We start from the raw sequence: 23,528 nt of genomic DNA, 5'->3' as shown, positions 1-23,528 counted from the left end.
GTGTCGGGGGGGGGCAGATATTGGGGACCCCCCCTCCCCGGCCCCCAGGCCCCTCCCCCCCCACCTCCAGCACCGCCCCCCCCGCGGCCACCAGCCCAGTGGCCCCCCCGGCACCGGCACCGGACACCTTCGTCATCCAGGGGTGTTATGTGCTGGGGGGGGGCGGCCAGGCCTATTCACACAGCACCAGAGCATCCCCTGCCACGGTGAGCAGGGAGCAGGGAACCGGGGGGGGAATGGGGGGTGAATTGGGGGGAAAATGGGAAATTTTGGGGGAAAATGGGAAAATTGGGGGGAAAAGGGGGGAATTTGGGGGAAAAAAAAGGGAAAAAAATTGGGGGAAAAGTGGGAAAATTGGGGAAAAATGGGAGATTTAGGGGGAAATTTGGGGAAAAATGGGAAATTTGGGGGGAAATTTGGGGAGAAATGAGAAATTTGGGGGAAAACCACGGGAAATTTGTGGGAAAAGGCAGAAAATTGGGAAGGAAATGGGAAATTTTGGGGGAAATTGGGAAATTGAGGGAAGAAAATGACAAATTTTGGGTGGTGTTGGGGTTTTATTGGGGATTGTTGGGGGTCATTGTGGAGGTCATTGTGGGGGTCATTGTGGGGTCATTATCGGGTCACTGCAGGGGTCATTGCGGGGTCATTGTGGGGTCATTATCGGGTCACTGCGGGGTCATTGTGGTGTCACTGCAGGGGTTGTTATGGAGGTCACTGTGGGGTCATTGTGGAGGTCATTGTGGGGTCACTGCAGGGGTCATTGTGGGGGTCATTGTGAGGTTATTGTGAAAGTCATTGTGGGGTCACTGTGGAGGTCAGTGTGGGGTCATCGTGAAGGTCACGATGGGGTCATTGTGAGGTCATTTTGAAGATCACTGTGGGGTCATTGCGAGGTCATAGTGGGGTCACCGTGGGGTCATTTTGAAGGTCACTGTGGGGTCATCACGGGGTCATCTCAGCTGACCCCTCTGTAACCCCCCTTAGGTGCAGTGGCTGGCTGGAGAACTACGAGGGCGCTGAGGGTGTGAGCCTGCCCCGCAGTGCTCTGTACTGCCACTACCTGCTGCACTGCCAGCACCGAGCGCTGCCCCCGGTCAATGCTGCCTCCTTTGGGAAACTCATCCGATCAGTGTTCCCTGGGGCTGCGAACACGGAGACTGGGAACCAGGTAACACATAGAGATACCATAGAGATACCATAGAGACACATAGAGACACCATAGGGACACTAACCTGCTGCACTGCCAGCACCGAGCGCTGCCCCCGGTCAATGCTGCCTCCTTTGGGAAACTCATCCGATCAGTGTTCCCTGGGCTGCGAACACGGAGACTGGGAACCAGGTACCACATAGAGACACCATAGAGAGATATAGAGACACATAGAGACACCATAGAGACACATAGAGGTACATAGAGACACCATAGGGACACCATAGGGACACTACCTGCTGCACTGCCAGCACCGAGCGCTGCCCCCGGTCAATGCTGCCTCCTTTGGCAAACTCATCCGATCAGTGTTCCCTGGGCTGCGAACACGGAGACTGGGAACCAGGTACCACATAGAGACACCATAGAGAGATATAGAGACACATAGAGACACCATAGAGACACATAGAGGTACATAGAGACACCATAGGGACACCATAGGGACACTACCTGCTGCACTGCCAGCACCGAGCGCTGCCCCCGGTCAATGCTGCCTCCTTTGGCAAACTCATCCGATCAGTGTTCCCTGGGCTGCGAACACGGAGACTGGGAACCAGGTACCACATAGAGACACCATAGGGACACCATAGAGACACATAGAGAGACATAGAGACCCATAGAGAGACATAGAGACACCATAGAGAGACATAGAGACACATAGAGAGACATAGAGACACATAGAGAGACATAGAGACACATAGAGACACCATAGAGACATAGAGAGACATAGAGACACCATAGAGAGACATAGAGACACCATAGAGAGACATAGAGACACCATAGAGACACATAGACTCACCATAGAGAGGCATAGAGAACCATAGAGACACCATAGAGAGACATAGAGACACATAGAGACCCCATAGTGACCCACAGAGACCCACAGGGACCCATAGAGCCACAGAAACCCCATAGCGACCCATAGCAACCCACAGGGACCGAGACCCATAGAGACACATAGAGACCCCATAGTGAAACATAGTAACCCATAGAGACCCCATAGAGACACGTAGCAATCCATAGCAACCTATAGAGACCCCATAGAGACACATAGCAGACCCGTAGTGACCCATAGTGCCTCATAGCGACCCACTACACCCCACATCACCCCAGAGAGACCCATAGCACCCCACCACAGCCCAGACACCCCCAACACCCCCCTGGGACCCCCAACCATAACCCCATATCTGCCCCCAGGGGGAACTCCAAGTACCACTATTATGGGCTGCGCATCAAGGCCGGGTCCCCCCTGCTGCGGCTCATGGAGGACCAGCAGCACCTGGCCATGCGGCAGCAGCCCTTCGCCCAGAAGCAACGGTGAGGGGCTCAGCCCCCCATCCCCCCCCCCCCCCCATCAGCAATGGGGCCGGCCCCACTGATGCCCCCCCCATCAGCAATGGGGCCGGCCCCACTGATCCCACCCCCATCAGCAATGGGGCAGGCCCCACTGATGCCCTCCCATCAGCAATGGGGCAGGCCCCACTGATGCCCCCCCCATCAGCAATGGGGCCGGCCCCACTGATGCCCCCCCCCCCATCAGCAATGTGGCCGGCCCCACTGATGCCCTCCCATCAGCAATGGGACTGGCCCCACTGATGCCCTCCCATCAGCAATGGGACCGGCCCCACTGATGCCCCCCCCATCAGCAATGGGACTGGCCCACTGATGCCCCCCCCCCATCAGCAATGGGGCCGGACCCACTGATGCCCCCCACATCAGCAATGGGGCCGGCCCCACTGATGCCCCCCCCCCATCAGCAATGGGGCCAGCCCCACTGATGCCCCCCCCCCCATCAGCAATGGGGCCGGCCCCACTGATGCCCCCCCCCCATCAGCAATGGGACCGGCCTCACTGATGCCCCCCCCCCATCAGCAATGGGACCGGCCCCACTGATGCCCCCCCCCATCAGCAATGGGGCCGGCCCCACTGATGCCCCCCATCAGCAATGGGGCCGGCCCCACTGATGCCCCCCCCCATCAGCAATGGGGCCGGCCCCACTGATGCCCTCCCATCAGCAATGGGACTGGCCCCACTGATCCCCCCCCCATCAGCAATGGGGCCGGCCCCACTGATGCCCTCCCATCAGCAATGGGACTGGCCCCACTGATCCCACCTCCCCATAGGCTGAAGCCCATCCAGAAGGTGGAAGGGGTCACCAACGGTGCCACGGTGGCTGCAGCCCCCCCCGGCCTCACCGACATCAGCAGCCAGGTCCAGCAGTACCAGCAGTTCCTGGGTGAGCAGAGGGGTGCCAGTGCCCCATAACCCCCCATGCATCCCATAACCCACCCTGAGCCCCATAACAACCCCTGCACCCCATAACAACCCCTGCACCCCATAACCCCCCCTGCTCCCCATAGCAACCCCTGCACCCCATAACCCACCCTGCTCCCTATAACCCCCCCTGTACCCCATAGCAACCCCTGCTCCCCATTGCACCTCATAACCTCCCCTGCACCCCATAACAATCCCTGCTCCCCATAGGAAACCTTGCACCCTATAACCCCCCCGCTCCCCATAAAAACCCCTGCACCCCATAACCCCCCCTTGCACGCCATAGCAACCCCTGCTCCCCATTGCACCCCATAACAACTCCTGCACCCCATAACCCCCCCTGCTACCCATAACAATTCCTGCTCCCCATAGCAAACCTTGCACCCTATAACCCCCCCTGCACCCCATAACAAAGCTTGCACCCCATAACAACCCCTGATTCCCATTGCACCCCATGAACCCCCTGCTCCCCATGACCCCCCCTGCTCCCCATAACAACCCTTGTACCCCATTGCAGCCCATAACCCCCTACACCCCATAACCCCCCCTGCTCCCCAGCCCCCCCTAACCCCCATCCCCCCCCCACAGATGCCTCTCGGGCTCTGGCCGAGTTCCCAGACCTGGATCTGATGGAGAAACCTCTTCCTGATGGAGCCGGAACCGACGACCTGAAGGTTTTCCAGCTGCTCTATCGGGAACACTGTGAGGTGGGAACACCCCAAAACAGCCTGAAAACACCCCAAAAACACCCCAAAACAGCCTGAAAACACCCCAAAACAGCCTGAAAACACCCCAAAAACAGCCTGAAAACACCCCAAAACAGCCTGAAAACACCCCAAAAACAGCCTGAAACACCCCAAAAACAGCCTGAAAACACCCCAAAACAGCCTGAAAACACCCCAAAAACAGCCTGAAACACACCAAAAACAGCCTGAAAACACCCCAAAACAGCCTGAAAACACACCAAAACAGCCTGAAACACCCCAAAAACAGCCTGAAAACACCCCAAAACAGCCTGAAACACCCCAAAACAGCCTGAAACACACCAAAACAGCCTGAAAACACCCCAAAACAGCCTGAAACACACCAAAACAGCCCGAAAACACACAAAAACACCCCAAAACCACCCCAAAACAGCCTGAAAACACCCCAAAACAGCCTGAAAACACCCAAAAACACCCCAAAAACACCCCAAAACAGCCTGAAACAACCCAGAACAGCCTGAAAACACCCCAAAACACCCAAAAACACCCTGAAAACACACCAAAACACCCCCAAAACACCCCAAAACACACCAAAAACACCCCAAGAACTCCCCAAAACACCCCGAAAACACCCCGAAAACACCCCAAAACAACAAAAAACACCAGAAAACAACCAAAAAACACCCAAAAAACACCAAAAAACAACCAAAGAACACCGAAAACACAAAAAAACACCCAAAAAACCACACAAAAACCAACCAAAACACACCAAAACCCACCAAAAACACCCAAAAACCACCAAAAAACAACCAAAGAACACCGAAAACACCAAAAAAAAACAAAAAAAACACACAAAAACCAACCAAAACACACCAAAACCACCCCATAAACACCCAAAAACACCAAAAACCACCAAAACCAACCGAAAAAAACACCCAAAATCAACCAAAACACACCAAAAACTCCAAAGAACACCCCAAAAACACCCAGAAATAACCAAAACACGCCACAAAACACCAAAAAAGACACAAAAAACACCCAAAACCACCCAAAAACACCCCAAAAACCCCCAAACCCACCTGCCCCCCCCTCCCCCCCAGGCCATGGTGGACGTGCTCATCAACCTCCAGTTCACACTGGTGGAGACCCTCTGGAAAACCTTCTGGCGCTGCAGCCTCAGCCCCCCCAGTGATGGAGCCGGAGCCGTGTGAGTGGGGGGGGACCCATCGACCCCCCCTTTAACCCCCATTGACTCCCCTTTACCCCCATTGACCCCCCTTTACCCCCATTGACTCCCCTTTACCCCCATTGACCCCCCCTTTAACCCCCATTGACTCCCCTTTACCCCCATTGACCCCCCTTTACCCCCATTGACTCCCCTTTACCCCCATTGACCCCCCCTTTAACCCCCATTGACCCCCCCTTTAACCCCCATTGACTCCCCTTTACCCCCATTGACCCCCCCTTTAACCCCCATTGACTCCCCTTTACCCCCATTGAGCCCCCTTTAACCCCATTGACCACCCCTTTTACCCCCCATTGACCCCATTTATCTCCCCTTTACCCCCCTTTTCCCCTCCACCCCCCATTGACCCCCCTTTTCCCCCTCCCTTTACCCCCCATTGACCCCCCCCTTTACCCCCAATGAGCCCCCCCTTTACTCCTCATTGACCCCCTTTACCCCCACTTAACTCCCTGTTTTACCACCCCTTACATCCCATTTACCCCCATTGACCCCCCCTTTACTCCCCCTTTACCCCCCATTGACCCCCCCCTTTACCCCCGTTGACCCCCCTTTATCCCCCCCTTACCCCCCTTTACTCCCCCCTTTACCCCCCCATTACCCTCCCTTACCCCCCTTTACCCCCTATTTACCCCCCTATACCCTCCCTTTTATCCCCCTTTACCCCCCATTTACCCCCCCTTTACCCCATTTACCCCCGATTTTACGCCCCTTTACCCCCCTTTATCCCCCCCTTCCCCCCCATTCACCCCCCCTTCACCCCTCCCTTACTCCCCTTACCCCCCTTTATTCCCCCATTTACCCCCCTTTACCCCCCTTACCCCTTTACCCCCATTGACCCTCCCTTTATCCCCATTGACCCCCCTTTTACCCCACTTACTCCCCCTTTACCCCCCCTTTTACCCTCCTGTTTACCCCTCCCTTACCCCCCTTTACCCCCCCTTTAACCCCCCTTTTACCCCCCCTTTAACCCCCCTTTAACCCCCCTTACCCCCCCTTTACCCTCCCTTTAACCCCCCTTACCCCCCTTACCCCCCCTTTAACCCCCCCTTTACCCCCCCTTACCCCCCCTTTACCCCCCCTTTACCCCCCTTACCCCCCCTTTACCCCCCTTTTACCCCCATTGACCCCCATTTACCCCCCCTGACTGCCCCACTGCTGCCCCACAGGCACGAGGAGGCCGAGAAGCGTCTGCCCCAGGCCAGGCTGGTGGCTCTGTGCAAGTGGGAACCTGCTCTGCGCTGGGTGCGGGACTGTGACCATGCAGTGTACCAGGGGCTGGTGGAGATCCTGATCCCCGACGTGCTGCGGCCCATCCCCAGTGCGTAACTGACCCAAAACCACCTGAAACTGACCCAAAATCACCTGAAACTGACCCAAAACCACCTGAAACTGACCCAAAACCACCTGAAACTGACCCAAATCCTGATCCCTGACGTGCTGCGGCCCATCCCCAGTGCGTAACTGACCCGAAACCGGCTTAAATCACCCCAAAACTGACCCAAACTGACCCAAATCCTGATCCCCGACGTGCTGCGGCCCATCCCCAGTGCGTAACTGACCCAAAACCGGGTTAAATCACCCCAAAACTGAGCCAAATCCTGATCCCCGACGTGCTGCAGCCCATCCCCAGTGCGTAACTGACCCAAAACCACCTGAAACTGACCCAAAACCACCTCAAACTGACCCAAAACTGACCCAAAACCCCCTGAAACTGACCCAAAACTGACCCAAAACCACCTGAAACTGACCCAAAACTGAGCCAGAAACACCAGAAACTGACCCAAATCCTGATCCCCGACGTGCTGCGGCCCATCCCCAGTGCGTAACTGACCCAAAACCACCTCAAACTGACCCAAAACCACCTGAAACTGACCCAAAACCACCTGAAACTGACCCAAAACTGAGCCAAAAACACCCGAAACTGACCCAAAACTGAGCCAAAATCACCTAAAACTGACCCAAAATCACCCAAATCCTGATCCCCGACGTGCTGCGGCCCATCCCCAGTGCGTAACTGACCCAAAACCACCTGAAACTGACCCAAAACTGACCCAAAACCACCTGAAACTGACCCAAAACCACCTGAAACTGACCCAAAACCACCTGAAACTGACCCAAAACTGAGCCAAACTGACCCAAATCCTGATCCCCGACGTGCTGCGGCCCATCCCCAGTGCGTAACTGACCCCAAACTGACCCAAAACAGGGTTAAATCACCCCAAAACTGAGCCAAAAACACCCAAATCCTGATCCCCGATGTGCTGCGGCCCATCCCCAGTGCGTAACTGACCCAAAACCACCTGAAACTGACCCAAAACTGAGCCAAAAACACCTGAAACTGACCCAAAACTGACCCAAAACCACCTGAAACTGACCCAAAACCGGGTTAAATCACCCCAAAACTGAGCCAAACTGACCCAAATCCTGATCCCCGACGTGCTGCGGCCCATCCCCAGTGCGTAACTGACCCAAAACCACCCGAAACTGACCCAAAACTGAGCCAAAAACACCTGAAACTGACCCAAAACCACCTGAAATTGACCCAAAACTGACCCAAAACCACCTGAAACTGACCCAAAACCAACCCCCCCTCCCCCCCCAGGTGCCTTGACCCAAGCGATCCGGAACTTCGCCAAGAGCCTGGAGTCCTGGCTCACCAGCGCCATGATGAACATCCCCGAGGAGATGGTGCGCGTGAAGGTACTGTGGGGCACCCCATAGATACACCCCTGCCCCATAGCGCCCCATAGATTCACCCCTGCCCCATAGCGCCCCATAGATTCACCCCTGCCCTATAGCACCCCATAGATTCACCCCTGCCCCATAGCGCCCCATAGATTCACACCTGCCCCATAGCGCCCCATAGATTCACCCCTGCCCCATTGCCCTGCCCCATTGCTCTGCCCCATTCCCCTGCCCCATTGCTCTGCCCCATAGCCCTGCCCCACTGACCTGCCCCACTGACCTGCCCCATTCCCCTGCCCCATAGCCCTGCCCCATTGCCCTACCCTATTGCCTTGCCCCATTGCTCTACCCCATTGCTCTGCCCCATTACCCTACCCCATTGCCTTTCCTCATTGCTCTCCCCCATAGCCCTACCCCATTGCTCTGCCCCATAGCCCTGCCCCATAGCCCTGCCCCACAGCCCTGCCCCATAGCTCTCCCCCATTCCCCTTCCCCATAGCCCTGCCCCATTGCTCTCCCCTACCCCATAGCCTTGCCCCACTGCTCTGCCCCATTGCTCTCCCCCTTGCTCTCCCCCATTCCCCTGCCCCACATCCCTGCCCCACTGCTCTGCCCCACAGGTGGCAGCCGCCAGCGCCTTCGCGCAGACCCTGCGGCGCTACACGTCCCTCAACCACCTGGCGCAGGCAGCTCGAGCTGTGCTGCAGAACACGGCTCAGATCAACCAGATGCTCAGCGACCTCAACCGCGTCGACTTCGCCAACGTCCAGGTAGGGCTGGACCCATAGAGACCCATAGAGACCCATAGAGACACATAGAGACACATAGAGACACATAGAGAACCATAGAGAACCATAGAGACACATAGAGACACATAGAGACCCATAGAAACACATAAAGACCCATAGAGACCCATAGAGACACATAGAGACACATAGAGACAAATAGAGAGACATAGAGACCCATAGAGACACATAGAGACCCATAGAGACCCATAGAGACCATAGAGACACATAGAGAACCATAGAGAACCATAGAGACACATAGAGACACATAGAGACCCATAGAAACACATAAAGACCCATAGAGACCCATAGAGACACAGAGACACATAGAGACAAATAGAGAGACATAGAGAGACATAGAGACACAGAGACACATAGAGAGACATAGAGACACATAGAGACACATAGAGAGACATAGAGAGACATAGAGACACATAGAGAGACATAGAGACACATAGAGACCCATAGAGACACATAGAGACCCATAGAGTGTGGGTGTGGGTCGAGGTGTGGGTCCGGGTGTGGGTCCGGGTGTGGGTCTGGGTGTGGGTCCGGGTGTGGGTCCGGGTGTGGGTCTGGGTGTGGGTCTGGGTCCGGGTGTGGGTCTGGATGTGGGTCTGGGTGTGGGTCCGGGTGTGGGTCCGGGTGTGGGTCTGGGTGTGGGTCTGGGTCTGGGTCTGGGTCTGGGTCCGGGTGTGGGTCTGGATGTGGGTCTGGATGTGGGTCTGGATGTGGGTCTGTGTGTGGGTCTGGGTGTGGGTCCGGGTGTGGGTCTGGATGTGGGTCCAGCTGTGGGTCCGGGTGTGGGTCTGGGTGTGGGTCCGGGTGTGGGTCTGGATGTGGGTCCGGCCGTGGGGCTGAGGCCCTGCCCCATAGGAACAGGCATCGTGGGTCTGCCGCTGCGAGGACCGTGTGGTTCAGCGCCTGGAGCAGGACTTCAAGGCCACCCTACAGCAGCAGAACTCACTGGAGCAATGGGCAGCCTGGTTGGATGCAGTTGTGGGGCGCGTGCTCAAGCCCCACGCTGGCACCCCACACTTCCCGCGCGCCGCCAAGCTCTTCCTGCTCAAGTGGTCCTTCTATAGGTGCGTGACCCACAGCTGCATCCACATGTGCTCCATACATCCCTATTTGCCCTACACATCCCCCATACATCCCCATCTGCCCCACACATCCACATCCCACATCCCCATCTGCCCCATACATTCCCATCCACCCCATCTCTATCCCCATCGGCCCCACACATCCCCATCTGTGCCATCTACATCCACATCCGCCCCACACATTAACTGTGCCCCACACATTTCCATCCACCCCACACACCCCCATCCGCCCCACACATCTCCATCCACACCACACATTAACTGCACCGCACACATCCCCATCCACACCACACATCTCCGTGCCCCACACATTAACCGTGCCCCACACATCCCCATCCACCCCATACATCCCCATCCACCCCACACATCCCCACGCCCCACACATCCCCATCCACCCCATCTCCATCCTCATCCGCCCCACACATCTCCATCCACCCCACACATCCCCGCGCCCCACACACCCCCATCAGCCCCACACATCCCCATCCACCCCATCTCCATCCCCATCTGCCCCACACATCCCCCACACCCCACACATCCCTATCTGCCCCATATATCTCCTTCTGCCCCATACATCTCCATCCGCCCCACACATCCCCCTCTGCCCCACACCCCACACCCTGCCCCACAGCCCTCTCTGCCCCACAGCTCCATGGTGATCCGGGACCTGACCCTGCGCAGCGCCGCCAGCTTCGGCTCCTTCCACCTCATCCGCCTGCTCTATGATGAGTACATGTACTACCTGGTGGAGCACCGCGTGGCACAGGCCCGAGGCCAGAGCCCCATTGCTGTCATGGGCGAGGTGAGGGGGCACAGACCCATAGAGACCCATAGAGAGACATAGAGACACATAGAGAGACCCATAGAGACCCATAGAGACCCATAGAGACCCATAGAGACACATAGAGACCCATAGAGACCATAGAGACACATAGAGACACACAGAGACCCATAGAGACACACAGAGACCCATAGAGACACATAGAGACACATAGAGACCCATAGAGACACATAGAGACACATAGAGACCCATAGAGACACATAGAGACCCATAGAGACCCATAGAGACCCATAGAGACACATAGAGACACATAGAGACCCATAGAGACACATAGAGACCCATAGAGACCCATAGAGACACATAGGGACCCATAGAGACCCATAGGGACCCATAGGGACCCATAGGGACCCATAGAGACACATAGAGACACATAGAGAGACACAGAGACCCATAGAGACCCATAGAAACACATAGAGACTCATAGAAACACATAGAGAGACCCATAGAGACCCATAGAGAGACACAGAGACCCATAGAGACCCATAGAAACACATAGAGACCCATAGAGACCCATAGAGAGACCCATAGAGAGACCCTTATAGAGACCCATAGAGAGACCCATAGGGAGGCCCATAGAGAGCCCCATAGAGACCCACAGGGAGCCCCATAGAGCCCCATAGAGATGGGGAGGGGGGGGCAGAGGTTTGATGCCCTCCCCCCCCCCCCCCAGTTTGCCAACCTGAGCTCCCTGAACTCACTGGACCCAGATAAAGGTCAGTGGGTTTCAAACTGGAGCTAGTGGGGCTGCTGGGGGGGGTTATGGGGGGGGCTATGGGGGTGTTGGGGGGGCTATGGGGGGATAATTGGAGGGTTTATTGGGGTGTCTATGGGGGGTGTTTGGGGGGGTCATTGGGGGGGCTATGGGATGGTTTATGGGGGGGTCTATGGGGGGGGCTATGGTGGGTAGTGGGGGGCTAATTGGTTTCTTGGGGGGGCTATGGGGGCATTTGGGGGTCTATGGGGGTGTTGGGGGGACCATAGGGGGTGTTTAGGGGGGGTCATTAGGGGGCATTGGTTTATGGGGGGTCTATGGGGGGGGTTTGAGGGGGGTCATTTGGGGGGGTTGGGGGGAGCTATGGGATGGTTTATGGGGGCGCTATTGGGGGGGTCTATGGGGGGTGTTGGGGGATAACAGAGGGTTTATTGGGGGGCAATGGGGGGTCTATGGGGGTGGGATGTGTGTCTGGCCCCTCCCCCACCCCCCCCATCCCCCCCCCAGACGAGGAGGAGGAGGACGAGGACGAGAGCGAGGAGGAGGCGGAGCTTGGGCTGGGGGAGGGGCACGCGCTGACCCCTGACCCCCTGGAGCCCCCCCCCAAGCTCCCCCGCTTCGTGCAGGCCCTGCCCTCCAGCTGAGCCCCGCCCCCTCCCGAGGCCCCGCCCCCTCCCCTCCAAGCCCCGCCCCCACCCTCGGGGGGGAGGGGAAAGGGGGGGGATGGGGGCGGAGTCAATGTGCCTTAAGCCGGGATCGTGCCAAAGCCCCGCCCCCCCCTCCCGGGGGTGGGGGAGGGGCGGGGGGACCCCCCCCCCCCCCACGGGACACTATGGGGGGAGGGGGGGAGGGGGAAAGGGGAGGGGGGAGGGGCACAAACACCGGGGGGAGGGGGGGGAACCCCCCTCAATGTAAGCCCCGCCCCCCAATGAGGGCCCCTCCCCCCCAGCCCCTCCCCCCCCTCGAGCTTCAGCCCCTCCCCCCCCGCATTCGAGCTGCGCTTTTGTACCCCACGCCCCTCCCCCACCCCACGTGACGTGTGGGGGGAGGGGTCGATGTTTGTGGCCTCTATCGTGACAGAGCCTTTGGGGGGGGGGGGGTGGGGGAGGGGGGGGGTGGGGACCCCCTCGTGCCCCTCCCCCCCCCCCCAGTGTGTGCCCCTCCCCCCGCCCCTCCCCCCAGGCTGTTTTCTACCTTTTGTAGTTCTTTCTAAACGGAATAAAACCCACGTGGTCTTTAAGCCCCTCCCCCCCCCAGGGTTTATTATGGGATGGGGGAGGGGCCACGCGCCCCTCCCCCCCCTCCTCCAACCGGAAACAACAACAGGGTACAAATAAACAGGGTGGGGGAGGGGCGGAGGAAAAGGGGGTGGGGGGAGGGGGGGGAGGGGCAGGACCCCCCCCCCAATGGCCCCTCCCCCCACCCCTGTTTGGCCCCTCCCCCCTCTACAGCACGATCCACGTGTAGCGCTCGTTGTCAGCCAGCACCTTCAATGAGCAACCTGGGGGGGGAGGGGGGGGTTAAAGGTGGGGGGTGGGTTATATGGGGGGGGAGGGGGGGGGTCTGGCCCCTCCCCCCCCCCCGCAAACCCCTCCCCCACCTTCAATGAGCAACCTGGGGGGGGGATGGGGGGGTTAAAGGTGGGGGTTGGGTTATATGGGGGGGAGGGGGGGGGGGGGTCTGGCCCCTCCCCCCCCCCAAACCCATCCCCCACCTTCAATGAGCAACCTGGGGGGGAGGGGGGGGTTGGGTTAAATGGGGGGTTCCTCTCCCCTCCCCCCTCAAGCCCCTCCCCCACCTTCAATGATCAATCTGGGGGGGGGGATGGGGGGGTTAAAGGTGGGGGTTGGGTTAAATGGGGGGGGGAAGGGGAGGGGGAGTCCTCTGCCCTTCCCCCCCCAAGCCCCTCCCCCCCAAGCCCCTCCCCCACCTTCAATGATCAACTTGGGGGGGGGATGGGGGGGTTAAAGGTGGGGGTTGGGTTAAATGTTGGGGGGGGGGAGGGGGGGTTGTGACCCCTCCCCCCCATGCTCCTCCCGCACCAAGCCCCTCCCCCACCTTCAATGAGCAACTTGGGGGGCATGGGGGGGGTTAAAGAGGGGGTTGGGTTACATGGGGGGGGTTCCTCGCCCCTCCCCCCCCCTCCCCAAGCCCCTCCCCCCCCAGCCCCTCCCCCCCCCCAGCCCCTCCCCCACCTTTGTGCAGGGCCTCATTGGTCATGCGGTTCACGTATCTCGCGCTGCTCTCGGGCACCAGCCACCGCATGACGGTGTCAACGCAGCCCTTCCGGTACGCGCTCCAGACGCTGCCGCTGGGGGCGGGGCCAACGGGGGGGCGGGGCCAATGAGGAGCGTGGTCAACGGGAGGGGCGGAGTCAACGGGAGGGGCGGAGCCAATGGGAGTGAGCGGTGTCAACGGGAGGGGTGGTGTCAGTGAGGGGGCGGGGCCAATGAGGGGGCGTGGCCAATAGGAGGGGCGGAGCCAATGGGGAGGGGCGGAGCCAAGGGGAGGGAGCGGTGTCAATGGGAGGGGTGGTGTCAGTGAGGGGGCGGGGCCAATGAGGGGGCGGGGCCAATAGGAGGGGGCGGAGTCAACGGGAGGGGCGGAGCCAAGGGGAGGGAGCGGTGTCAATGGGAGGGGTGGTGTCAGTGAGGGGGCGGAGTCACCGGGAGGGGGCGGAGTCAATGATTGGGCGTGGCCAATGGGAGGGGCGGGGTCAAAGGGAGGGGGTGGGGTCATGGGGAGGGGGCGGGGTCAAAAGGGGAGGAGTCAAAGCTCGGCTCCGCCCCCTCCATAACCAAACGATGCTCGATGATGGCATCAAAGCCACCCCCAATTGGTCACTGAATCCACCCAATTTGCCCCAAATCCAACCGGTTTGCGTCCGTATGTATTCATATTACCCCATAACCGGACAGATGACACCAAAATACACCCGATATGCCCCAAATCTCCCCCCGTTGCACCCAAATCCGCACAAATTGACCCCAAATTGCACTAGCATCCACTAGGTTTTCACCATCACCCCTGAATTGCCCCCAGATCCATGCAGCACATGTTGGAATGGCACCAGCCCATCCCATAATTACCCCAGTTACCCCAAACCCATTAAATTGCCCCAAACTACACCCAAACCCATCAAATTGCCCCCGAACTACCCCCAAAAACCCATCAAATTGCCCCAAACTATCCCCAAACCCATCAAATTGCCCCAAACGCATCATATTGCCCCAAAACAACCCAAAACTGCCCCCAAACCCTCCAAAACTGCCCCCAAATTGCCCCATAACCACCCTAAACCCCCAAACTGCCCCAAACCCACCCAAAACTGCCCCCAAACTGCCCCATAACCCCCCCAAACCCCCCTCACCTCGTCTGCCCCTTGACCTCAGTGAGGTCCCCAACACCGACAGTCACAAAGGCACCAGTATTGAGGTCCCAGGCCACCTTCAGGCTGGTGTGGTAGGACTTTGGTCTATGGGGGGGCAATGGGGGGTCAATGGGGGGGTCAATGGGGGGGGTTTGGGGGTGTCTGTGTGTGTGTGTCCCCCCCATTCACCTCAATTGTCCCTCCTCATCCGGGGAGGGGAAGGCCAAGAGCAGGAGCCCAATGTTGATGACGACCTGGTTGGTCTCGGGGCAGACCTGGGGGGCAAAGAGTGGTGATGGGGGCAATGGGGGGCAATAGGGGAGGCAATGAGCGGGGCAATAGGGGGGGCAATAGGGGGTAATGGGGGGGAAATGGGGGGTAATGGGGGGCAATGAGGGGGGGCAATGGGGGGGCATGGGGGGGGCAATGGGGGGGTCTCCACCTCGAGGATGACGATGTCGTAGTCGCTGGGGCAGAGTGGTTTTGGGGGGGCAATGGGGGGCAATGGGGGGGCAATGGGGGGGCAATGGGGGGGCAATGGGGTCAATAGGTGGGAAGCAATGGAGGGCAATGGGGGAGGGCAATGGGGGGTAATGAGGGGAAATGGCAGGGCAATGGGGGGGGAATGGGGGGGCAATGGGGGGGGTCAATGGGGGGGTCAATGGGGAGCGCAATGGGAGGCAATGGGGGGCAATGGGGAGGCAATGGGGGGCAATGGGGAGGCAATGGGGGGCAATGGGGGGGCCATGGGGGGCAATGTGGGGGGCATGGGGGGCAATGGTTGGCAATGGGGGGGGCAATGGGGGGGGCAATGGGGGGGGGCAATGGGGGGTCCCCACCTCGAGGATGACGATGTCATAGTCGCTGAAGGAGCAGAACTGTCTGGCCCAGGAAGCATCCTGGCGAATGACCTCATTGATGACGTACTCGAAGTCCAGAGTCAGCTGCTCCACAGCCAGGAACTGATCCTGGGAACGGGAATGGGAATGGGGATGGGAATGGGGATGGGGATGGGAATGGGGATGGGGATGGGAATCAGAATGGGAACAGGAATAGAGAATGGGAACGGAAATCAGAATGGGAATAGAAACAGGAATGGGAACGGAAATGGGAATCGGAACAGGAATGGGAACAGGAATAGGGAATGGGAATGGGAACAGGAACAAGAATAGGGAATGGGAAAGGGAATGGGAACAGGAATAGGCAACGGGGAATGGGAATGGAAACAGGCATAGCAATAGGGAATAGGAATAGGAATGGGAACAGGAATGGGAACGGGAATGGGAACAGAGACAGCAATAGGGAATGGGAATAGGAATGGGAACAGGAATAAGGAACAGGAATGGAAATGGGAACGGGAACAGGAATAGGGAATGGGAAAGGGCATGGAAATGGGAAATGAGAACAAGAATAGGCAATGTGTAATAGGAATGGGAATCAGAATAGGGAATGGGAATAGGAATGGGAAAAGGAATAAGGAACAGGAACAGGAATAAGGAACAGGAATGGGAACAGAAACAGGAATGGGAATAGGAACAGGAATGGGAATAGGAACAGGGAATAGGGAATAGGGAACAGGGAACAGGAATAGGGTCCCAAGCCCCCCCCAGCTCTCACCGGTGCTGCCGCTCGCTCCTTGAGGGGCTTGAGGCTGCGGCCGCGCAGGTCAGTGACCAGGAAGGGCAGAGACATCTTATCATCCTCCAGCTCTGGGGGGGCAATGGGGGGACCCCAATGGGGGCACCCCAAAATCAATAGGGGGACCCGATCAATGGGGTGAGCCCAATATCAATGGGGGGAGAGTCAAAATCAAAGGGGGGGACCCCAACATCAATGGGGGGGACACCAAAATCAATGGGGGGGGGAGTCAAAATCAATGGGGGGACCCCAAATCAATGGGGAGGACACCAATATCAATGGGGGGGAGCCCAAAATCAATGGGGAGGACACCAACATCAATGGTGGGAACCCAAATATCAATGGGGGGGAGCCCAAATATCAATGGGGGGTGAACCAAATCAATGGGGGGGATCCCAATATCAATGGAGGAGACCCTGAGATCAATGGGGGGGACCCTAATAAATGGGGGGGACCCAATATCAATGGGGGGTGACCCAAAATCAATGGGGGGGGACCCAAAATCAATGGGGGGAACCCAATATCAATGGGGGTGACCCCAATACCAATGGGGGGGTCAGTGCCTGTACTCACCCTCCTCGGCCGCCCCAGGCTCCAGCACATAGCGCAGTTGGGTGTAGTTGATGTATCCGGGTTCAGGGGGGCCGGGGGGGGGGGGGCAGCCCCCCGGCCCCGGGGGGGGAGGGGTGATGGGGGTCGGGGGGGGCCCCCCCCCCTCCTCCTCATCCTCACCCCCCCCCTGAGCCCGGCGGAAGAGGTCGGCCACGAACTCCTTGGCTTTGGCCACTGCTGGTGATGGGGGGGGGGCTGGGACTGGGGACCCCCCCCCCATTACTGGTAATGGGGCCGGTTCGGGGTCATCTGGTGGGAGACGGGCACGGGGGGGGGATGGGGATGGGGTTGGGGGGGTCCGGTGACTGTAGAGGATCTGGGAGGAGGCAGCATCACCTGTAAGGGGGGGGGGGTTTGGGGTGAAAAGAGGGTTTTGGGGTGAAAAGAGGGTTTTTGGGGGGGAAAAGAGGGTTTTTGGGGGGGAAAAGAGGGTTTTTGGGGTGAAAAGAGGGTTTTTGGGGTGAAAAGAGGGTTTTTGGGGGGGAAAAGAGGGTTTTTCGGTGTGAAAATGTTGTTTTGGGGGGGAAAAGGGGGTTTTTGGGATGAAAAGAGGGTTTTTGGGGGTGAAAAGAGGGTTTTGGGTGTGAAAATGGGTTTTGGGGGTGAAAAGGGGGTTTTTGGGGGGGAAAAGGGGGTTTTTGGGGGGGAAAAGGGGGTTTTTTGTGGGTGAAAAGAGGGTTTTGGGGGGTGAAAAGAGGGGTTTTGGGGGTCAAAAGAGGGTTTATGGGGGTGAAAAGAAGGGTTTTGGGGGTAAAAAGAGGGGGTTTTTGGGTGAAAATAGAGGTTTTTGCAGGGAAAAGTGGGTTTTCGGGGTGAAAAGAGGGGTTTTGGGGGGGGAAATGAGGGTTTCTGGGGGTGAAATTGGGGTTTTGGGGGTGAAAAGAGGGTTTTTGGGGATGAAAATCTGGTTTTGGGGATGAAAAGGGTTTTTTTGGGTGTAAAAAGGGTGTTTTTGGGGGTGAAAAGGGTGTTTTTGGGTGTAAAAAGGGTGTTTTTGGGGGTGAAAAGGGTGTTTTTGGGTGTAAAAAGGGTGTTTTGGGGTGTAAAAAGGGTGTTTTTGGGGGTGAAAAGGGTGTTTTTGGGTGTAAAAAGGGTGTTTTTGGGGGTGAAAAGGGTGTTTTTGGGTGTAAAAAGGGTGTTTTTGGGTGTAAAAAGGGTGTTTTTGGGGGTGAAAAGGGTGTTTTTGGGTGTAAAAAGGGTGTTTTTGGGGGTGAAAAGGGTGTTTTTGGGTGTAAAAAGGGTGTTTTTGGGTGTAAAAAGGGTGGTTTTGGGGGTGAAAAGGGTGTTTTTGGGTGTAAAAAGGGTGTTTTTGGGGGTGAAAAGGGTGTTTTTGGGTGTACAAAGGGTGTTTTTGGGGGTTCCCACCCGCATCCCGCACGGCCACGGCACAGGCCACCAGGGAGTAGCTGGTGTTGAGGAGCACGACGTGGTCCCGCTTGAGCTGGAACGCAGGTTGGAAGGTGGGGAACGGATACACAACCTGGTACTTGGTGTGCAGCATGAAGCCCTGGCACAGGCACTGCCGGGAACCGGAGCCTGCGGGGGGGGGAGAGCATTGGTACCGGCACCGGCACCGGGAGGTGGTACTGGAGCCTGTATGGGGGGGGAGCATCAGCATCAGCACCGGTACCGGGATGTGGGTACCGGAGCCTGCATGGGGGGGGGAGCATTGGTACCGGCACCAGTGGTACCGGGATGTGGTACCGGAGATGGGGGGGACAGAGAATCAGCATCAGCACCGGGATGGGGGTACTGGAGATGGGGAGGGGTGGGCAGAGCATCAGCACCGGCACCGGGAGGTGGTACCGGAGATGGGGGTACCAGAACCTGCATGGGGAGGGGGGGGGCAGAGCATCAGCACTGGCACCAGTGGTACTGGGATGATGGTACCGGGATGGGGTTACCGGGATGGGGTACCGGGTGGGGGTACCAGGGTGATGGTATTGGGTGGTGGTACCGGGTGGGGGTACTGGAATGGAGGTACCAGGATGGCGGTACCGGGGTGGTTGTACCGGGTGGGTACCGCGCTCACCGGGGGCCCGGCACACGGCACAGGGCAGCAGTGCCGGTGGTACCAGGTGATGGTACCAGGTTGGTGGTACCGGGTGTTGGTACCGGGTTGGTGGTACCGGGTGTTGGTACCGGGTGATGGTACCAGGTGATGGTACCGGGTTGGTGGTACCGGGTGTTGGTACCGGGTGATGGTACCAGGTGATGGTACCGGGTTGGTGGTACCGGGTGATGGTACCAGGTGTTGGTACCGGGTTGGTGGTACCGGGTGTTGGTACCGGGTGTTGGTACCAGGTGATGGTACCGGGTGTTGGTGGTACCGGGTGTTGGTACCAGGTGGGTACCACACTCACCGGGGGCCCGGCACACGGCACAGGGCAGCGGTGCTGGTGTAGCCACGATGCTGATGTAGATGTCCCGGTGGTTCTCATCACTCAGCATCATCATGTTGAGGAGCAGACCTGTGGCTGAGCGCGTGCTGAGGAGGAGGAGGGGGAGGAAGGTGAGGATGAGGATGATGATGGGCATGGGCATGGGGATGAAGATGGGGATGGAGATAGATGGATAGGGATGAGGATGAAAATGGGGATGAGGATAATAGGGATGAAGATGGGGATGCAGATGGATGGATGGGGATGGGAATGATGATGGAAGGGGTGAGGATGGGGATGAAGAGAGTGATGGGGATGAAGATGATGGGGATAGGGATGAGGATGGGGATGAAGATGATGAGGACGAAGACAGGGATTCAGATGGATAGGGATGAAGATGATCGGGATGCAGACACATGGACAGGGATGAAGATGAGGGGGTAGTGATGAGGATGGGGATGAAGATGATGGGGATAGGGATGAGGATGGGGATGAAGACAGGGATGCAGACACATGAATGGGGATGCAGATGATGGTGTAGTGATGAGGATAAGGATGAAGATGACAGTACAGGGATGAGGATGAGGATGAAGACAAATGGATGGGGATAAAGATGATGGGGATGAAGACAGGGATGCAGATAGATAGGGATGAAGATGATCAGGATATGGATGAGAATGGGGATGAAGACAGGGACACAGGAACACAGATGGGGATGAAGATGATGGGGATGTAGACAGATGCAGATGGATAGGGATGAAGACAGGGATGCAGACACATGGATGGGGATGCAGATGGATGGGGAAGAAGATGAGGGTGTAGGGATGAAGATGATGGTACAGGGATGAGGATGAGGATGCAGATGATGGGACAGGGATGAGGATGAGGATGCAGATGATGGGACAGGGATGAGGATGCAGATGATGGTACAGGGATGAAGATGAGGGTGTAGTGATGAAGATGAGGATGCAGATGATGGTCCAGGGATGAGGATGAGGATGCAGATGATGGTACAGGGATGAGGATGCAGATGATGGTACAGGGATGAAGATGAGGATGCAGATGATGGCACAGGGATGAGGATGAGGATGCAGATGATGGCACAGGGATGAGGATGAGGATGCAGATGATGGGACAGGGATGAGGATGCAGATGATGGTCCAGGGATGAGGATGAGGATGAAGCTGAGGCCAAGCCCCCCCCATGTGCTCACTTGAACCCGAACACGATGACCTTGGCACTGTCACTCGGCCACTCACACACAGTCAGATACAGGTCACTGTAGATCTCCTCATCCTGGAACAGCCGAACCTGCCGCACCTGTGGGTGATGTGGGGTGGGAATGGGGGGGGCTGCCCCATAACCTGCCCGCTATGGGGCACGTGTGGGGCAGGGGGGGTCGGTACCAGCTTGAGCTTGCTGTGGACGTTGAACTCCCACCAGTAGAGGTGGTAGATGTAGAAGGACAGGTCATCGTCGCTGCTGTTGCTGGTGTAGGACAGCACAAAGCGGCCGCACTTGGAGAAGCCCAGGAAGATGTGGCTGCAATGGGGATATGGGGTGAATATGGGGTGAGGGATGTGGGGGGATGGAGGGGGGGATATGGGGTGAGGGATGTGGGGGGATGGAGGGGGGGATATGGGGTGAGGGATGTGGGGGGATGGAGGGGGGGATATGGGGTGAGGGATGTGGGGGGATGGATGTGGGGTGATGGATGTGGGGTGACGGATATGGGGTGATGGATATGGGGTGATGGGGGGGATATGGGGTGATGGGGGGATATGGGGTGATGGATATGGGGTGATGGATATGGGGTGATGGATATGGGGTGATGGATATGGGGTGATGGATATAGGGTGACAGATGTGGGGTGACAGATGTGGGGTGACGGATATGGGGTGATGGATATAGGGTGACAGATGTGGGGTGACAGATGTGGGGTGACGGATATGGGGTGACGGATGTGGGGTGACGGATGTGGGGTGACGGATGTGGGGTGACGGATGTGGGGTGACGGATGTGGGGTGACGGATGTGGGGTGATGCATGTGGGGTGATGGATATGGGGGGATGGATGTGGGGTGATGGATGTGGGGTGATGGATGTGGGGTGATGGGGGGTATATGTGGGGCACACACATGTGGGTCCCCCCCCATCCTCACCCCACACGCAGCAGCTCCTCATCCACGATGCTCTTGAGGGAGACACAGACACGAGGAGGCAGCTTCCGGAAGAGCCGTGGGGAGAGGTGCCCATAGAGCTGTGGGGGCAGGAGCCTGAGCCCCATAGTGCCCCATTGCTGCCCCACTGCTGCCAAACTGCGCCCCATTGCTGCCCCATAGCGCCCTATTGCTGCTCTATAGTGCTCCATTGCTGCCCCATTGCTGCTCCATAGTGCCCCACTGCTGTCCCATAGCGCCCCATTACTGTCCCCTTGCTGCTCCATAGCTCCCCATTGCTGCCCCATATCCCCCTATTCCTGCCCCATTACTGCCCCACTGCTGCCCCATAGCACCCCATTACTGCCCCATTGCTGTCCCATAGCTCCCCATTGCGACTCCATAGCTTCTCATTGCTGCTCCATAGCACCCCATTGCTGTCCCATAGCTCCCCACAGCACCCCATTACTGCCCCATTGCAGCCCCATTCCTGCCCCACCGCTGCCCCATAGCTCCCCACATCCCCCCCCTCCCCTCCCCTTCCCCCTTCCTCTCTGCAGTTGCCTCACGAGGTGCTCCCCATTACTGCCCCATAGCACCCATAGCTCCCCATTACTGCCCCATTGCAGCTCATAGCACCCCATAACTGCCCCACTGCTGCCCCATAGCTCCCCATAGCACCCCATAGCGCCCCATTGCTGCCCCATATCCCCCTATTCCTGCCCCATTACTGCCCCACTGCTGCCCCATAGCTCCCCATTACTGCCCCACAGCACCCCGTATCTGCCCCATAGCTCCCCATTACTGCCCCACAGCACCCCGTATCTGCCCCATAGCTCCCCATTACTGCCCCACAGCACCCCGTATCTGCCCCATAACACCCCATTACTGCCCCATAGCTCCCCATTACTGTGCCATTGCTGCCCCATAGCTCCCCATTACTGCCCCATTACTGCCCCATTACTGCCCCACAGCACCCCGTATCTGCCCCATAGCACCCGTACCTGCCCCACGGCTGCCCCACATCCCCTCCCCCCCCTCCCCCCGCCCCTCCCCCACTGACCCTTCCTCTCTGCAGTTGCCTCACGAGGTTTTCCCGCTCCCGCCGGTTCCGGTTCCCGCTCCCGCCTCTCTCCGCGTTCGAGCTCGGCGCCATTTTCCCCCGTCCCCCCCTCCTCTTCCGGCGCAGGGCCCGCCCCCTCCGCGCTCCCATTGGCCGCCGCCCCGCGGCCCTCGCTTCTCATTGGTCGAGCGGGCGGAGCGAGGCCGCCGCCTCCCCGATCCCATTGGCTCTGCGCTGACGTCCGTCCCCGGCCCGAGGACCAATGGGAACGCAGCTCCCGACCGCGCGCGCGCGCCCATTGGCTGAGCCGCTCGCCCGTCCGGTCGTGGCGTGGTTGCCATAGAGACGAGGCAGCGGTGGGAGGGGCGGAGCTGTTGCTATGGAGATGAGGAAGGGGGGGGGGGGGGGCGGAGCCGTTGCCATGGAGACGAGGGGGCGGTGCCGTTGCCATGGAGATGAGGAAGCGGAGGGGGCGGAGCCGTTGCTATGGAGACAAAGCAGCGGTGGGAGGGGCGGAGCCGTTGCTATGGAGATGAGGCAGCGGGGGGGGGGGGGGGGGGCGGAGCTGTTACCATGGAGACAAGTGAGCGGTGGGAGGGGCGGGGCCGTTGCTATGGAGACGAGAGCGGTGGGAGGGGTAAGACTACAACTCCCAGCGTGCCCCGCGCCTGCGCATGCGTAGGCGCTCAGGGGGGAAAAAAGGCGGGAAAGCCTGAGGTGAGGAGGCAAGATGGCGCCTGCCCCGGGGC

General features: G+C 58.5%; 2 protein-coding genes across 2 annotated transcripts in view; one reads left to right on the top strand and one right to left on the bottom strand.

Moving 5' to 3' along the window:
- The window catches only part of RFX1 (regulatory factor X1), a 13,021-nt gene extending 820 nt beyond the window's left edge, over nt 1-12,201 (top strand). The window contains exons 2-14 of the mRNA XM_034072087.1: nt 988-1,171; nt 1,649-1,764; nt 2,405-2,524; nt 3,331-3,443; nt 4,070-4,188; nt 5,286-5,392; nt 6,598-6,749; nt 8,034-8,131; nt 8,737-8,886; nt 9,778-9,986; nt 10,653-10,806; nt 11,516-11,558; nt 12,065-12,201. Of these exons, the coding sequence (XP_033927978.1) occupies nt 988-1,171; nt 1,649-1,764; nt 2,405-2,524; nt 3,331-3,443; nt 4,070-4,188; nt 5,286-5,392; nt 6,598-6,749; nt 8,034-8,131; nt 8,737-8,886; nt 9,778-9,986; nt 10,653-10,806; nt 11,516-11,558; nt 12,065-12,201 (1,702 nt within the window). The remainder of the gene's footprint in view (nt 1-987; nt 1,172-1,648; nt 1,765-2,404; nt 2,525-3,330; nt 3,444-4,069; nt 4,189-5,285; nt 5,393-6,597; nt 6,750-8,033; nt 8,132-8,736; nt 8,887-9,777; nt 9,987-10,652; nt 10,807-11,515; nt 11,559-12,064) is intronic.
- A 786-nt stretch (nt 12,202-12,987) lies between these two features.
- DCAF15 (DDB1 and CUL4 associated factor 15) lies at nt 12,988-22,882 on the bottom strand. Its single transcript, XM_034071976.1, has 13 exons — nt 22,780-22,882; nt 21,720-21,817; nt 20,965-21,100; nt 20,772-20,878; nt 19,541-19,665; nt 18,543-18,713; nt 17,139-17,513; nt 16,545-16,636; nt 15,767-15,895; nt 15,117-15,202; nt 14,928-15,032; nt 13,753-13,868; nt 12,988-13,058 (listed from the first exon to the last, which is right to left on the bottom strand). The coding sequence occupies exons 1-13, from the start codon at nt 22,870-22,872 to the stop codon at nt 13,003-13,005; spliced, it is 1,689 nt and encodes a 562-aa protein (XP_033927867.1). The 5' UTR covers nt 22,873-22,882; the 3' UTR covers nt 12,988-13,002.
- Between the last annotated feature and the right edge of the window lie 646 nt (nt 22,883-23,528).

The sequence above is a fragment of the Melopsittacus undulatus genome, chromosome 23, assembly GCF_012275295.1.
Source record: "Melopsittacus undulatus isolate bMelUnd1 chromosome 23, bMelUnd1.mat.Z, whole genome shotgun sequence".
NCBI lineage: Eukaryota > Metazoa > Chordata > Aves > Psittaciformes > Psittaculidae > Melopsittacus > Melopsittacus undulatus.
Note: the sequence above shows the minus strand (reverse complement) of the source record. Positions and strands in the feature narration are given on the sequence as shown.